The 18080-nt window shown below is 44.0% G+C and overlaps 1 protein-coding gene across 2 annotated transcripts in view; it reads left to right on the top strand.

Annotated features, from left to right (window-relative positions):
* RAB41 (RAB41, member RAS oncogene family) overlaps nt 1-18080 on the top strand; it is a 35680-nt gene that overhangs the window by 14467 nt on the left and 3133 nt on the right. For both annotated transcript variants that reach the window (XM_077284955.1, XM_077284954.1), the window contains exons 5-7: nt 5855-5966; nt 8626-8719; nt 13248-13314. In XM_077284955.1, the coding sequence (XP_077141070.1) occupies nt 5855-5966; nt 8626-8719; nt 13248-13314 (273 nt within the window). The remainder of the gene's footprint in view (nt 1-5854; nt 5967-8625; nt 8720-13247; nt 13315-18080) is intronic.

Here is an 18080-nt window from a genome sequence, read left to right on the forward strand (position 1 = left end):
CACCCTACCGTGCAAAAAAACAGGCCCTTATGTCAATGGAAAAATTAATGTTATGACTCTTGGAAAAGAATTTGAAAAGGGCACAAAAGTGAAAATTTGCCAAGTCCTGAAGGGGTTTTAAAGGTAATCTGTCATTAGAAAATGATCTACTGTTAAATCAGGCTTTTGTATTACAAAAAATAACTATAAAACTATGGAAGTTATTTATTCATATCAATCTTTATTAAAAAACTAGATGGTGGCCCGATTCTAACGCATCAGGTATTCTAGAATATGTATAGTAGTATATAGCTCAGCCCACGCAGTATATAGCACAGCCCAGCCGGCCGCGACCAATCAGCGACCTGGGATTTCCGCGACAGACAGACGGAAGTTAGAAACGGTAGTACCCCTTATCTATCTATCTATCTATCTATTATATATAGATAGAATCTTGCCGTTTTCAAACTGGCCACGAGCAGTAAAGTTTGGGGTCCGTACCGAGTACTGACCCTGAACACTGACTTCTCCAGGATGTCCGTGTTAGGCTTCTTTCACGTCGCGGTGCGTCGGGCCGAGGTTCCCGACGCTAGCGTTGTCTCCGCCGCACAACGGGGGCAGCGGATGCATTTTTCCAGCGCATCCGCTGCCCCATTGTGAGGTGCGGGGAGGTGGGGGCGGAGTTCCGGCCGCGCATGCGCGGTCAGAAAAAGCGGACTGTCGGGAGCAAAAAACGTTACATGTAACGTTTTTTGCTCCCGACGGTCCGCCACAGCACGGCGCAACCGTCGCACGACGGTTGCGACGTGTGTCAATGCGTCGCAAATGCGTCGCTAATGTTAGTCAATGCAGAAAAAACGCATCCTGCAAGCACTTTTGCAGGATGCGTTTTTTCGGCAAAACGACGCATTGCGACGTATTGCATTTAACGCCATTGTGAAAGTAGCCATACTGTTTGGATTTGGCACCCTGAACACCGGGTGTTTCCCACTCTGTAATCTGCTTGACAGCACGACAAACACCTGTGGCTGTAGGGCTATGTGCACACATTGCAGATTTCCTGCGGATCCGCAGCGTTTTTTACCGTGCAGAAACGCTGCAGATCTGCAAGTGATTTACAGTACAATGTAAATCAGTGGGAAAAAAAATGCTGTGCTAATGGTGCAGAAAATTCTGCACGTTAAACGCAGCGGATTAAAAGAAGGACCATGTCAATTTTCTGTGCGGATCTGCAGCGTTTCTCACCCATTCCATAATAGAAAAGGTGGAGGGAAGCATGGCCAGAACCTGCAATCACACACTGGACTCTGCTCTAGGATTCCCCTCTCTATAGGTAAAATTTACTATGTTTTTTTGTCTTTATACACCTGATAAGGATTGTTCGGCGGTCCCTTTTTAGATTAATAATCTTATAATATATTTATCTGGGCACTGGTACCCTGATTTCACTTCATTGCATGTTATGCCTCATAAGGACATTGCTGAGCCCAACAAATGAAGTCTAGATCTATATGATATGTGAACCTATAGACAGGCTAAATGGGCATTGTCTTGTATAAGTCCACAAGGACGTCTGTATTTTTTCAATATTACTTTTGTGGATTGTTCTGGCAGGCCTCCCTCACACAAGAGGCATCTTGTTAAATTGTCTAAGTGAATATATGTATTTCTCCTTCGCCTCATTGGGGGACACAGACCGTGGGTGTATGCTGCTGCCACTAGGAGGCTGACACTAAGGGTACCGTTACATAAAACGATTTACCAACGATCACGACCAGCGATACGACCTGGCCGTGATCGTTGGTAAGTCGTTGTGTGGTCGTTGGAGAGCTGTCACACAGACAGCTCTCCAGCGACCAACGATGCCGAGGTCCCCGGGTAACCAGGGTAAACATCGGGTTACTAAGCGCAGGGCCGCGCTTAGTAACCCGATGTTTACCCTGGTTACCAGCGTAAACGTAAAATAAAAAAAACACATACTCACATTCCGGTGCCTGCGTCCGCTTCCCTGCACTCCTCTGCATCCTGTGTAAGCGCCGGCCAAAGCAGAGCGGTGACGTCACCGCTGTGCTCTGCTTTCACTTTACGGCCGGCGCTCACAGTCAGTGCAGGGAAGCAGACGGCCAGGGACCTGACGGACACCGGAATGTAAGTATGTACTGTTTTGTTTTTTTTTTTACATTTACGATGGTAACCAGGGTAAACATCGGGTTACTAAGCGCGGCCCTGTGCTTAGTAACCCGATGTTTACCCTGGTTACAAGCGAACGCATCGCTGGATCGGTGTCACACACACCAATCCAGCGATGACAGCGGGAGATCCAGCGACGAAATAAAGTTTCAAACGATCTGCTACGACGTACGATTCTCAGCGGGGTCCCTGATCGCCGCTGCGTGTCAGACACAGCGATATCGTATGGATATCGCAGGAACGTCACGGATCGTGCCGTCGTAGCGATCAAAGTGCCAATGTGAGACGGTACCCTAAGTGATACAAAGAAGAGCCAGCAGGAGGGTGTATACTGCAGGGGAGGAGCGAACTTTCTTTGTATCACTTAGTGTCAGCCTCCTAGTGGCAGCAGCATACACCCACGGTCTGTGTCCCCCAATGAATGGCTCGGAGAAAAGGATTTTACGGTGAGTACACAAAAATCCTTATTTCTAAAATGTTTAAGAAAATTTTGCAATTTCTCAGTCGCCCATGACAGCACTACCAGAGAGGGAATCCGCCCTTCAGGGACAGGAAACCTACAGGATAAAAAGGGCGGTACCGCTCTCCTGCGTCAGTTTTGTTTCCTGTCCCTGACAAGGGAACCCTCAAGGATTCGGTACTCAAATCATGGAGGATAGGGTAATATTAAGAACAGACCCTGCTTATCTACCCAAAGTTGCTTCCAATTTCCATAGGTCCCAGGAAATAATCCTTCCTTCTTTCCTTCTGTCCAAACCCGAAAAATCAAAAAGAGGAAAAATTCCACACTTTAGATGTGAGAAGGTGTTTAATACATTACCTAGAATCCTCCCGACAGTGTAGGAAGGAAGGGTCTCTTTTTGTCTGTTTTCAGGGACCTAGAAAAGGACTCAAAGCCTCCAAAAGCACTATAGCTCGCTGGGTTACTGATGCGATAGCCCTGGCATACTCATCCACGGGAAACGCAGTGCCTGAAGGGCTCAAGGCACACTCTACAAGGGCTATGGCGACCTCCTGGGCCGAAAGGTCGGAGGTACCAATAGATAAAATCTGTAAAGCGGCCACCTGGTCAACACCTTCAACCTTCTTTAGGCACTATCGCTAAGGGTACCGTCACACATTGAAATTTTCATCGCTGCGACGGCACGATTCGTGACGTCGCAGCGTCGTATGATCATCGCTCCAGCGTCGTAGACTGCGGTCACACGTTGCAATCACGGCGCTGGAGCGATGCCCGAAGTCCCCGGGTAACCAGGGTAAACATCGGGTAACTAAGCGCAGGGCCGCGCTTAGTAACCCGATGTTTACCCTGGTTACCAGCGTAAACGTAAAAAAACAAACAGTACATACTCACCCGTCGGTGTCCTTCAGGTCCCTTGCCGTCTGCTTCCTGCTCTGAGTGCAGCCGTACAGTGAGAGCAGATCGCAGCACCGCTGCGCTCTGCTCTCACTTTCCGGCCGGCACTCAGAGCAGGAAGCAGACGGCAAGGGACCTGAAGGACACCGACGGGTGAGTATGTACGGTTTGTTTTTTTACGTTTACGCTTGTAACCAGGGTAAACATCGGGTTACTAAGCGCGGCCCTGCGCTTAGTTACCCGATGTTTACCCTGGTTACAAGCGAAGACATCGCTGGATCGCTGTCACACACAACGATCCAGCGATGTCAGCGGGTGATCAAGCGACGAAAGAAAGTTCCAAACGATCTGCTACGACGTACGATTCTCAGCAGGGTGTCTGATCGCAGTAGCGTGTCAGACACAGCGATATCGTAACGATATCGCTAGAACGTCACGAATCGTAACGTCGTAGCGATGGAAATTTCAATGTGTGATGGTACCCTTAGACCTAGCCTCTTCGTCTGACTTAACCTTCGGAAGAAGAGTCTTGCAGGCTGTGGTCCCTCCCTAAAGCAATAATCTCTGCAATTCTCTCTGGTAGTGCTGTCATGGGCGACTGAGAATAGTGTAGTTACTTACCGATTAACGGTGTTTCTCAGAGCCCATGACAGCACCTGCTTATTTCCCCCCTTATCACGCGTGAGGTGAGCACCTTATTATACGAAGTGTGTGTTTGATTTAGACACGGTGTAATCTTCATAAGTATGTTGCTAAAAATGTATATTTCTTGTTGTCACTAACCTGGAGGACCTCTGATGCTCTGTAAACCAAACTGACGCAGGAGAGAGGTACCGCCCTTTTTATCCTGTAGGTTTCCTGTCCCTGAAGGGCGGATTCCCTCTCTGGTAGTGCTGTCATGGGCTCTGAGAAATACCGTTATCGGTAAGTAACTACACTATTTTTATAGTATTTGGCAAGTGGTTATTTTTGTCTGCCCCTGTCAACAATCATTGATTTTGGGCATACTAACTGGATTTTCATAATAGAAATCCGCAGGGGTAAAAACGCATGAAATCCGCAGTAAATTCTGCAACAAAAGCCAAAAACTCATAAAAAAAATACAGATTTTGACCCGCGTTTTCTGAGATGCAGAATCCGCACAGACAGAAGATTCCACAGGCAAATCTGCACTGTGTGCACATACCCTGCGGTAGGATATTGTATGTATGTATGTATATATATAATTTATTTATTTTTTTCACATAAAAACAATAGGTCATTTTATAATGACACGTTCCCTTTTAAAGACCTGGCCTATTTTGATTCACAATGTAGCATTTATATTTTTCCGTGCGTGTTTTGTTTATTGATTTTTTTTTTTTTTTTTTTTTTTCAATCTGCTATTTCACAATTTACTTTGAGCGCCTCCATTGAAACTGGTGAATTTTATTGCATGAACGTTTGGGTTTCCGGGTTCACTATGGATTGTAGGAATGAATGTATCTATATTACACTTAAAATGAATACCTGTGTGCTATTATAAAATGAAGGAACTGTGTGGTACTCACCTGCCCTGGGTCCATTGGTGAGTTTCGCTGTTGCTCCTGATGTCTGGCATTGACGGTGGTGCTGGCAGTGACTGCGGTGCTGCCAATTGGTGAGCTTGGCGGCTCTGAGCAGGGCGTTCTGTTTACATGGGAACACCTCTCTAAGGTGTCAGCACTGCAGCCATTGCCATACACTGGGAGCAACAGCGGAGACTCCTCAGTGAACCTGGGGACGGTGAATACAGAACAGATTTTCTTAAGAAAAGTCTGCAGCTTGGGGAAATGTTCAATGAAAGGGAGCAACCCCTTTAAAGGGGACTTTCAATAATAGGATAACTTTCACACTCTGCGAATGTTAAGTTAATATCTCCTATACTTATCTCTGGTACTGATGTGGTTCTAGAGGTGTCGGCACTGGCTTTCCTGGGGCTTGTGAGGTTATGCCACATGAGCCCTGCACCCAAGCAGTGCTGGCCTCATTATCCCCGTCTACGGACGTTCAAGTAATCGGGAAGGGAGAGCTGCAGCCGACCGCTCACTTCCTCCTGAGTGAGGCCAGCGCTGATTGGGTGCAGGGCTCACGTGACAACCTTACGCGAGCGCCAGCATGAGAGGAAAGTATAGGTGTTTCTATTTTAATGGGGCAAGCATTCATAGTGAGGTGGGCCTGCCCTAGTAGTACACAACCCCTTTAAGTCCTCATTATGGCTTTTTCATGTGTCGGCTGTGTATGGATTATACACATTGGGTAAAATTTGTAAAATGCTAACCTCAGTACAATGTTTTATTTTGACTTCAGATCTAAACTCCTTCCAACAAACATCCAAATGGATAGATGACGTTCGGACAGAGAGAGGAAGTGATGTAATAATCATGCTGGTGGGGAATAAAACGGATCTGGCTGATAAGAGGTAACGGCACCTGGCCAGGAGGGCAAGCTCACCGGCCTGCTGACATACAGGACCATTATTGGATTTTAGGACCAGTCTTCTAGCCTTGTATGTGTTTTTTCTATAATGCAGGTTTTAAGCTTTCAGTCCCTCTAGATACAGCAGTGGGGCATATGAATTCTGCCTCCAGCATGCGCCTCTGTGCCAATTTTGCTACATCTTCACACTGTCTAGTCTGCAGATAACACCAAATTAATAGACCTGCTCTATTGTCTTAAAGCACAGATTCTAATTGTAAAGGGTCCATGATCGGTGGCCCCCTGTCCATGACTGTCCAGCAGGCGCTCGGAGATACGGTATATGCAAGATGCATTCAGTGACGAGCTATTCACACATTACATTTGGAGCAAGTAAAGGTTTAAACTGGACACGTGGCGATCTTTTTATAGTAAACTGCAGAACAAATTTCTTATTATTTTTGCTTTTTCTGATTTAACGCCATCCCTTTGTCACAAAATATGTGAATGATGGGTGTTTGATAGAAAAAGCCATGGATATGGATGCAATCTTTCTGACTCTTCCAGGTGTGGTGTTTGCTCTTACTTTGGGTGTTCTTTTTTTCTTTTCTTGCTGCCAATACATCCTATAATGCTATATAGGCAACAATGTGAGCCATATATCGTCCCATTTTCATTGCTCCACTCCAACAGCCTCCTTGGGGAGGGGGGGGGGGGTGATACTAAACATCTTGGAGAGGGAAAAGACCACCTTCCCCATAAAACATAGGTTACAAATGTTATGTACAAGTACATATGTAGTATGGAACTAATCATCTGTTTAGTCATAGGTGACTTTCAGCTTCGATCTCCATAGTTACTTTAAATTATCATGTTCGTAGTTTTATTTCTCATCCTAGCCTTTTGTTTTACTATGCTTTTGTTTTTTCTTTACTTGTTCATTTAGTTCCTTAGTTCAAAATTTAAGTAACTTTCTAAAAGTGAAGTGTCCTACGATTTTGATGCTGCAGAATGTAAGACACTCACTTTACTATTACAAAACTTTGCTTGTAGGCATTAATGGTCTGCATTCTCCCTTGCGTCTCTCAACCTAAGACCTTATTCAGTTCAGAATTTTTATTTTTTTCGCTTAAGGAAGAAAGGAACAATTTTCATCCATTGTTGGACAGGCTGTCCATTTTTTTACCATCTGTCTGGCATCTGTTTTTTTTCCTCATATGCAAAAGAAAAAAATAAAGTTCAAGGCAGCGAGGTAAAAAAAATAAATATATATTTTGAAAATTGTTACCAGAACTTAGCAGCTACTATTACGCATGCGCGGGCGGCGCCATCTTGGTGGAAGATTTTTATTTTCTCCAGCAAGATGGAGGCGCCTGCGCAACAGAGCAGCTATCAGATCGCTTTACAAACCGATTGCTGCTGCTGCCGCGCAGGCAACCCGGGAGCTATTTTCAAAATGACCTTTTTAAAAAAAAAAAAAAAAAAAAACCCTCACTCAAGTAAATCTGCAAAAGGGAATAAGTGCAAAGTACACATGCGATTATGCTGCAGCGCAGGTGACACAGCCAGCACCTACCTGCAGAAGTGTGGGTATTTTTTATTCAATATGTTAGGTATTCATTATGCCAACTAGGGGGCAGGTCACTGAGGGAGCAGTGACCTGTCAGCAGTCTGCATTATGGGCACGAGAATCCAGTTAACTCAAAACTAAAAAATAAAGATTAAGAAACAGGCACAAGACAGATTTCATCACCCCGGTATCATTATAATCAGTATAACGGCGCCGACCTGACACTGTAGGTTACTGTGCACAATCCTGCTGACAGGTTCCCTTTAATCACGTGATGTCATAGACCTAATGGAAAACATTAAGAATTATCTGGGTAGAAAGGCAAAATGAGCAATTGTAGGTACATATATAATATGATGACTGCAATATATTAGGAGGATAATGGTTTCATTGCTGGAGGAGTGCTTCTTTAAGTCAAATGTTCTTTTCGCTAACAATAGCCACTGACATCTGTAAATTTTTTTTTTTTTTTGCATGTTAAGTACAGTAGGTGTCCATAGCCTTTTATATAGTGGGGCTGCCATTGTCTTGTCATATATTTATGCACTGCCCATTTTTCCTTTTTTCATTTGCTCACTTTCTCAGTTTGTATTACTTTATTGGTTCTTATTTCTCCATTCTTCATTTTGATTTGCTCTGATTTTTATTTCCGTTCATCTGGTTTTGTCCCATTGCTGTAGACAGACAGGCTTCTGTTCAGAGGGCAAGATACATCTCGGGGACTGAATGTCTTGTATATTGAAACAAGTACTAAAGCAAGATGTTTTGGCACACAGGTAGGTGTCTTGCTGCTGGAGGCCATAAGTAGCGCTTCTTGCTACGGGCACTCTCTTCTTCCGCCATCAAAGTACATTGTCAAGGAGTGTGATTCTTGGAGTAGGCGTGCTGCAGTCTGGCAGTCATCTGCTATGTATGCTGAGCCACTAGGTCTACTGCAGTCATCGATGTTGTGTGCTGTGAATGTGCTCTGAAGCATTGATAAATACTACTCGACTGTGACTGTTTCCCGTTCCCCCTTCGTTCACTTGTGCAGTAAATGGAGATTCTCTGAATTTATTTTACAGTCTTTTTGTGTTTGCTACTTTACAAATAGGCAAATTACCACCGAGGAGGGAGAGCAGAGAGCCAAGGAGCTCAGTGTCATGTTCATCGAAACTAGTGCCAAAACGGGCTACAATGTCAAGCAGGTGAGTTCTGCACCTCTCCAATATCTTTCACCTTCTGACTATGAGCCATGACTTCATCTAGAGTGGCGGTGGGCCACATGAGGGACTGCAACCAATGTGACTGAGGCTGCAGATAACGATGAAATCTGGATGCGACGTATGGTGTGACCCATGGGCCACTGGTTTCAGCCCTTGGGCTTTCTCGTCCATGGGCCAGACTGGAGTTTCCAGTGGACTGGATGTGGCCCACGAGCAGCACTTTGCCCAGGTCTGATCTACAACATTCTTATCTTCTGATGTGGACATATCCCTACGGTTATGTGCGTTTGATTTAGTAGTAGAGTTGTTATATCCAAATTATGAACTGGTCAAAACTGCTACATTACAAACCTAAAATACCAGATTTATCAGCTCCTTCTACATGCCGACCTGTGATTTGACAATTATCAGCCATCCAAGTAAATATATGGGTTTAGGCCGATAGATTCATTCAGGACAAGTATACCCCTTTCATTTGGGTGTGCATGTATATCAAGGCTCCAGAAAACCAACCAAGCTAAATTTTAAAGGTTTTTATCAATCCATTACAATGTATTATTAATTATAACTTGACTGTCCATATCAAAGCTGGGAGTTAAACGAAGTACAGCATACAAGACAAATATGCAAAGTAGTGAATACAGACACAATGGGAATCCATTAGCGGCCTCCTTATTTGTTTCACTTTAGGTTCCCTTGCTTCTACTGAAGCGATTGCAGTGTATACAGGTGCTTCTCACTAAACTAGAATATCATCGATAAGTTAATTTATTTCACTTCTTCAATGCAAAAAGGGAAACTCCTATAGTATATAGTCATTACAGAGTGATTTATTTCAAGTGTTTATTTCTGTTAATGTTGATTATGGCTTACAGCCAATGAAAACCCAAAAGTCATTATCTCAGTAAATTAGAATAATTAAAAACCTGCAAAGGCTTTCTAAGCATTTTAAAAGGTCCCTTGTGGAGTAGGCTCCACAATCATGGGGAAGACTGCTGACTTGACAGATGTCCAGAAGGCAGTCATTGACATACTCCACAAGGAGGGTAAGCCACGAAGAAGAAAAAAGTGTGGTAGAAAAAGGTGCACAAGCAACCGGGATAACTGCAGCCTTGAAAGGATTGTTGAGAAAAGGCCATTCAAAAATTTGGGGGAGATTCACAAGGAGTGGACTGCTGCTGGAGTCATTGCTTCAAGAGCCACCACACACAGAAGTATCCAGGACATGGGCTACAAGTGTCGCATTCCTTGTGTCAAGCCACGCATGACCAATAGACAACACCAGAAGCCCTCCTGGGCCAAGGAGAAAAAGAACTGGACTGTTGCTCAGTGATCCAAGGTGTTGTGTTCAGATGAAAGTAAATTTTGCATTTCATTTGGAAATCAAGGTCCCGGAGTCTGGAGGGAGAGTAGAGATGAGTGAATTTGATCGGGTCAGGGCTTATTAGGCAAGCTGCTGTAGTGCTTACTGAATAAGCTGCAGAGGGAACCCGGCTTCCTGGTTCGCGCCAGCTGATCAGCTGTTCGGCTCCACAGCTGCATGTGTCGCGGCTGTGTGACAGTCACAACACATGCATGGAGAGCCTGTTTGTCGATTGGCCAGCAAACTCATCTGACCATAACCCCATAGAGAATCTATGGAGTATTGTCAAGAGGAAGATGAGACACCAGACCCAACAATGCAAATGAGCTGAAAGCTACTATCAAAGCAACCTGGGCTTCCATAACACCTCAGCAGTGCCAGAGGCTGATCGCCTCCATGCCACGCCACATTGATGGAGTACTTGATGCAAAAGGAGCCCTGATCAAGTATTCAGTGCATTTACTGAACATACATTTCAGTTGGCCAACATTTCGGATTTTAAAATCCTTTTTCAAGCTGGTGTTATAAAGTATTCTAATTTACTGAGGTAATGACTTTTTGGTTTTCATTGGCTGTAAGCCATAATCAACATTAACGGAAATAAACCCTTGAAACAGATCACTCTGTTTGTAATGACTCTAAAATGAGTTTCACTTTTTGTATTGAAGAACTAAAATAAATTAATTTTTTAGGCTGTGTGCACACGTAGCAGATTTTTCGCGGTTGTTTTTCGCTATAAAAGCGCTATAAAACCGCGAAGAAAACGCTCACATTAAGCATCCTATTTAATAGAATGCAATCCACATTTTTTGTGCACATGCTGCATTTTTTTCCTGAGCGGAATCGCATTCCGGAAAAAAATGCAGCATGTTCATTAAATTTGTGGAATCGCGGGGATTCCGCACACCTAGGAATGCATTGATCTGCTTACTTCCCGCAGGGGGCTGTGCACACCATGCGGGAAGTAAGCAGATCATGTGCGGTTGGTACCCAGGGTGGAGGAGAGGAGACTCTCTCCTCCACGGACTGGGCACCATATAATTAAAAAAAAAAAAAAAAAATTAAAATAAAAAATCCTGATATACTCACCTTCGATGGCCCCGGAGCCTTCCCGCCTCTCAGCGGTGGACGTGGCCGCTTCCGTTCCTATAGATGGTGTGTGTGAAGGACCTGCGATGACGTCGCGGTCACATGACCGTGATGTCGCGATCATGTGACCGCGACGTCATCAAAGGTCCTGCACACACACCATCTATAGGAACGGAAGCTGCTGAGGAGATCGGCTGTCTGCGGAAGGTGAGTATAACCATTTTTTTTATTTTTTTTTATTATTTTTAGCATTCTATCTTTTACTATTGATGCGTTATAGGCAGCATCAATAGTAAAAAGTTGGTCACACTTGTCAAACACTGTTACACGCTCTTTTGGGATAGGCTGTCAGAACAGGAATTTAAGTGAATAAACTGGATTTTGGAATTTCAGTGTGGACTGTGACTGAGCCATTCACACACATGACTATGCTTTGCTCTAAAACCTTTCCATTGTAGCAGTATGTTTAGGGTCGTTATACTGCTGGCAGGGGAACCTATGCCCCGATCTCAAGTGTTCTGCAGCTTCTATCGGGTTTTCCTCCAGGATTGCCCTGTATTTAGCGCCAACTGTCTTCCCTTCATCACTGGCCTGCTTCCGTGTCTCTGCTGAAGAAAAGCATTCACACATCATGATGCTCGCCGCCATCACGTTGGACAATGAGGGGATGGTGTTTTCAGAGCGATGTGCAGTGTTTAGTTTTCTGCCACATATAGTGTTTTGCAATTGGCCTATAAAGTTCTTCTTTGGTCTCATGTGACCAGAGTACCTTTTTCCACATGCTCACTGTCTCCCCTACATGGCTTTTTGCAAACTGGAATAGTGGGTTGCTTTCAAAAACTGGCTTTCTTTTTGTCACGCTTCCATAAAGGCCAGATTTATGGAGAATACGACAAATAGTTATTCTGTGCTGTAGAGTGACCATGGGCCTCTTGGCTGCTTCTCTAGTTAGTGGTGTCCTCGCTTGGAATGTCAGTTTGGTAGGCGGCCATGTCTTGGCGTTTGTGCCATGCTCCTTTTATTTTTGGATGATGGATTGAACAGTGCTCCGTGAGATGTTCAGAGCTTGGGCTATTTTCTTATAACCTAACCCCACTTTACCCTTCTCCACAACTTTAGCCCTGACCTGTCTGGTGTGTTCCTTGGTTTTCATGATGCTGCTTGATCCCTAATGTTCTCAAACAAACCTGAAGCCTTCACAGAATGGCTGTAGTTATACTGAGAATAAATCACACGCAAGTGGATTAAATTGACTACCGTAATTGTTACTTCTAGAGGAAATTGGTCACTCAGGATTTTATTTATAGGGTATCCAACTACAGGGGGCTGAATACAAATGCTCATCACAATTTCCAGATATATATTTTTAAAATTAGAAAACAAAGTATAATTTCCTTTTACACTTCACAAATTCTTGCTCCTTTATGTTGGTACGTCACGTGTAAAATCCTAATAAAAATGTGTTTAAATTTGTGGGTGTATTGTAAAAAAAAAAGTGAAAAAGTTCCCAGGATATGAAAACTTTTTCAAGGCACTATAGAACTTGCTTGTGTCAGCCATCTAACAATGTTAAAGGGAACCTGTCACAAGAAAAAAACGCTATTAACCTGCAGATATTGGGTTAATAGTGCTACTAACCTACCTGGCACCCATGCTCAGCTGAATTCTGCCAGGAGAAAATGAACTTTATTCCCCGGCAGCGTTCTGGGTTCAGCCATGGGGCTGGGCTGGCGCTGTCACCATGGCGGATGTAACCACGCCCCCAGCCGTGACTGACAGTGGCTCTGTATTAGGGTTGGCTGTCAGTCAGGGCCAGGGCACGGTTACAGCAGGCTCTGTATAGTCATAGCACTGACTAAAACTGGAACGCTGCTGGAGGGGGAGAGGGGTAAAGTTATTTATTTATTTTCTCCCTGCAGTGTTTGGGTAAGTGCAGGCACTGGGCAGGTTAATAACTTTTTTTTAACCTGCAGATTAACCCCATATCTGGTTCCTTTTAAATGTGCTGCTGTTAAAGATTTGTGTGTAAAACATGTGCCCTTTGTTGTGATGTTCCAGCTCTTCCGCCGTGTGGCTGCTGCTTTGCCTGGTATGGACAGCACACCAGAGAAGAGTAAAGAAGACAGTATCCTTTTGTAAAACGTCCATAGACTGAATACCGGCACTCTCATAGTTATCCTCAGTGACTTCAGTAATGCTTTGCACTACATTTCACTATTATTGCAAGCAGTCCGAAAGCTTTACAGAGAGGGAAACTGCAGCACTCGCCAGTCATAAATTCCACAACTTTATTTAAAAAAAAAAAAATGAAACCGCAGTAAGGCACGTGTACCACTACAAAGCCGGACAACAGCCATTTTTCTCAAGCTGCGTGCTTTTGTCCTGGTCCCTTTTATGACAGGTGAGTGCTGCAGTTTACCTTCTCCTCTGTGTGGTTTACTCTATCCTCCTGTTACTACCATCTGACTGCTTGTAATATATATTTTGGAGTTGCTTTGTCTTAGAAAGGTTGGATGTGCGCTGGAAAAATGTCTCCAGTATAAACCATTGCGTACTGACGTAAGCAATCTCGCCCACATTCTTACCTGTGCTGCATGTTAAGGCCCCACTGCTACCTATCAGCACATTAAGTAGTGAGTGTAGTAATGCCACTCAAATGATGAGGATGGGGGAGTGGTGACACAAGTGCTTCCCTCGCTCCATGCTCTTGGTGCATGCGGCTGCAGGCAGCAGAATATCCTGCATCTGTGCACTTCGGCATCTGCAGAGGAAGCTGTGACGAGTTTCCTCATGTTTTACTGGTATTTTAATTTTTATGGACATAGCTACTCATCCATACATTATTCTCGCTGATTCAGGAGTAATAGGACGACGTAACATGTAGCACAGAGGTAAGCACTGTGAGGGATTTGTTTACTTTACTCAGTACACAATAGTTTTTAGGGTATTCTGCCACTTAGTGGCCACCCCTGTAAGAGTATGTTGTGTACATTGGGGATTTTGTTGTGAGGGTGTGGTGGATTTCACTTCAGGTGTGCAGCGGCAGTCAGTTCACGCTATGGATTTTCTCTGCAATGTTTGGACGGGAATTTTAACCACAGTGTTACTAATCAAATACATGGTGAATAGCTGAAAATTCCCTGCTGTGCACATACACTTAAACTGTCAAAAAAAACAAAAAACATTTTTCCCTTTACAGGTTAGAATTGTTCACCATTGCATGTGGCCAGTGACATCACTGCTCTGGGTTTCAACTTGCTGCTGAGTAGAGAAAATCGAGTTGTAAGATCTATATTGGTGTGAAATCATAAAGGCACCTAACGTGTTAAAATAATAACTTTATTCAAATCTCCTAAAAAAAAAAAGTGACCGACAATGCACAACATATTGCACACAAATGTGATAACAAAATCACATTAATCAACACCAATGGGATGCTGTGTAGATATACCCTGATACACCCTATAATCAACCTGTGCTGACCATCTGCCTGCCTCCGGAGTTTCGCACCCTAAGTAAGGGGATGGGAGGACATTGTGGCGCACCCACTCCACGGCAACTTTCCCTAAAAAGGCCCTGACAATTCCTATTCCATAACTTGTCATCGCAGCATAAAAGGGGAGATACGAAAGCTAGACAGTCCTTCCTATAGCACTAAAGGAGGGTAAAATATACCAGCCCTACCCCAAAGGTTAAATGCCTCCATATAGTATAAAGTGCCCCATAGTCCTCCATATAGAATAATGCACTCCCCATGGTCCTCCATATAGTAAAATGTGCCCCATAGTGCTCCGTACAGTATAATGCACAAACAATAGTCCTCCACATTGTATAATGTACACCCCATAGTCCTCCATATAGTATAAGGCACACCCCACAGTCCTCCATATAGTATAATGCGCTCCATAGTCCTCCATACAGTACAGGGTTGGGGAATCTTTTTTTTTTTTTTTTCTGCCAAGGGCCATTTGGATATTTATACCATCCTTCCGGGGCCGTACAAACTCCGCCCACAAAGTGCATCCGGACTCTGGCAGTGGTTTCAGGACGTAATCATTCATTGCATGCCCGTCTGTGTTCAGTAGTGAACACTGCATGTGTGTACTAACAGAACAAGAAGAAATCATTGAGCTGGTGGCAATCAAAATTCCCCAAGAATTGCCCAAGAATGTGGTCCCTGAGAATCTGCTCGGGGGCCTGATAAAAGGTCATCGAGGGCCGTAAATGGCCCCGGGGTCTGAGGTTCCCCACCCCTGATAAAGTATAATGTACCCCATAGTCCTCAATATTGTATAATGCACACCCCATAGTCCTCCATACGGTACAATGCACATCCCATAGTCCTCCATACGGTACAATGCACATCCCATAGTCCTCCATATGGTACAATGCACATCCCATAGTCCTTCATATATAATGCACTCCTCATAATCCTCATATAGTAAAATGTGCTCCATACAGTATATTACACACCCAATAGTCCTCCACATTGTTTTAATTTGTAAAGCGTTGCGGAATATGTTGGCTCTATATAAATAAAATTATTATTATTATTATAATAATGCACACCCTATTGTCCTTCATATAGTATAATGCACCCCATAGTCCTCCATAGTATAGTGCACACCCCATAGTTCTCTATATACTATGCACCCCATAGTCCTCCACATAGTATAATGCACACACCACAGTCCTCCATATAATATAATACACTCTATAGTCCTCCATATAGTATAATGTACCCCATAGTCCTCCATATAGTATAATGAACACCCCATGGTCCTCAATATTGTATAATGCACACCATATAGTCCTCCATATGGTACACTGCACATCCCATAGTCCTCCATATAATACGATGCACACCCCATAGGAGTATAATGGAGCCCCATACAAGTATAATGCAGCCCTCACAGGTGTATAATGTTTCTAGATCTGGTTCTCACTTAACCTTTGGGGTTATGCTGATATATTTTACCAAAAGGGGAAATGATCCAGCTGGAGGTGGAGGCAGTTCAGACTTTGTGAGACTTTATTAGACAACTAAAGCGATAAATAGTTCTTCAACAAGAAAAATCTTTACATAGCAAACACCTGGCACACCAGTGAGGAGGATCAACACATTTCAACGCGTTGATCCTCCTCACTGGTGTGCCAGGTGTTTGCTATGTAAAGATTTTTCTTGTTGAAGAACTATTTATCGCTTTAGTTGTCTAATAAAGTCTCACAAAGTCTGAACTGCCTCCACCTCCAGCTGGATAATTTCCCTTTTTGTCTTCATTTGCTGTGGGCGCTCACCCCGAACCGTGCTGGGCGTTGGCAGGTCTGGGGATTTCGTCTAAGACCGGTAAGCTGACTACATTCCTTTTTTCTTTTGATATATTTTACCCTCCTTTAGTGCTAAAGGAAGAACTGTCTCCCTTTTATCTTTTCTACTTCGGTGACAAATTATGGAATAGGGAGATGTGTGTTTATATATAACTAGATGGTGGCCCGATTCTAACGTATCAGGTATTCTAGAATATGTAGGTAGTATATAGCACAGGCTACGTACTATATTGCACAGTGACGTAGTATATAACACAACCGACGTAGTATATAACATAGCTACGTAGTATGTAACACAGTGTACGTAGTATATAGCAGAGCTACGTAGTATATAACACAGCCACGTAGTATATAACATAGCCACGTAGTGTATTGCACAGGTATGTAGTGTGTTGCACAGGTATGTAGTGTGTTGCACAGCTATGTAGTGTGTTGCACAGCTATGTAGTGTGTTGCACAGCTATGTAGTGTGTTGCACAGCTATGTAGTGTGTTGCACAGCTATGTAGTGTGTTGCACAGCTATGTAGTGTGTTGCACAGCTATGTAGTGTGTTGCACAGCTATGTAGTGTGTTGCACAGCTATGTAGTGTGTTGCACAGCTATGTAGTGTGTTGCACAGCTATGTAGTGTGTTGCACAGCTATGTAGTGTGTTGCACAGCTATGTAGTGTGTTGCACAGCTATGTAGTGTGTTGCACAGCTATGTAGTGTGTTGCACAGCTATGTAGTGTGTTGCACAGCTATGTAGTGTGTTGCACAGCTATGTAGTGTGTTGCACAGCTATGTAGTGTGTTGCACAGCTATGTAGTGTGTTGCACAGCTATGTAGTGTGTTGCACAGCTATGTAGTGTGTTGCACAGCTATGTAGTGTGTTGCACAGCTATGTAGTGTGTTGCACAGCTATGTAGTGTGTTGCACAGCTATGTAGTGTGTTGCACAGCTATGTAGTGTGTTGCACAGCTATGTAGTGTGTTGCACAGCTATGTAGTGTGTTGCACAGCTATGTAGTGTGTTGCACAGCTATGTAGTGTGTTGCACAGCTATGTAGTGTGTTGCACAGCTATGTAGTGTGTTGCACAGCTATGTAGTGTGTTGCACAGCTATGTAGTGTGTTGCACAGCTATGTAGTGTGTTGCACAGCTATGTAGTGTGTTGCACAGCTATGTAGTGTGTTGCACAGTCACATTGTATATTGCCCTGCTACATAGTATATAGCACAGAGTTGTAGTATATAACAGAGCCCACGCAGTATGTAAAATAGCCCACGTAGTATATAGCAGAGCCCACGCAGTATGTAAAATAGCCCACGTAGTATATAGCAAATAAACATATACTCCCCTTCCGAAGGCCCCTTGAAGTCCTGGCGCCTGTGTGCGGTGCACGCGGCAGCTTCCGGTCCCAGGGTTGGTATGAGCGCAGGACCTGTGATGACGTCGCGGTCACATGACCGTGACGTCATGGCAGGTCCTTCTCGCATAGCATCCTTGGCACTGGAACCTGCCGCTTGCACTGCTGAGGACAGCCGCGACGTCGGAAGGTGAGAATAACCTTTTTATTATTATT

This window comes from Ranitomeya variabilis, chromosome 2 (genome assembly GCF_051348905.1).
Source record: "Ranitomeya variabilis isolate aRanVar5 chromosome 2, aRanVar5.hap1, whole genome shotgun sequence".
Lineage (NCBI taxonomy): Eukaryota > Metazoa > Chordata > Amphibia > Anura > Dendrobatidae > Ranitomeya > Ranitomeya variabilis.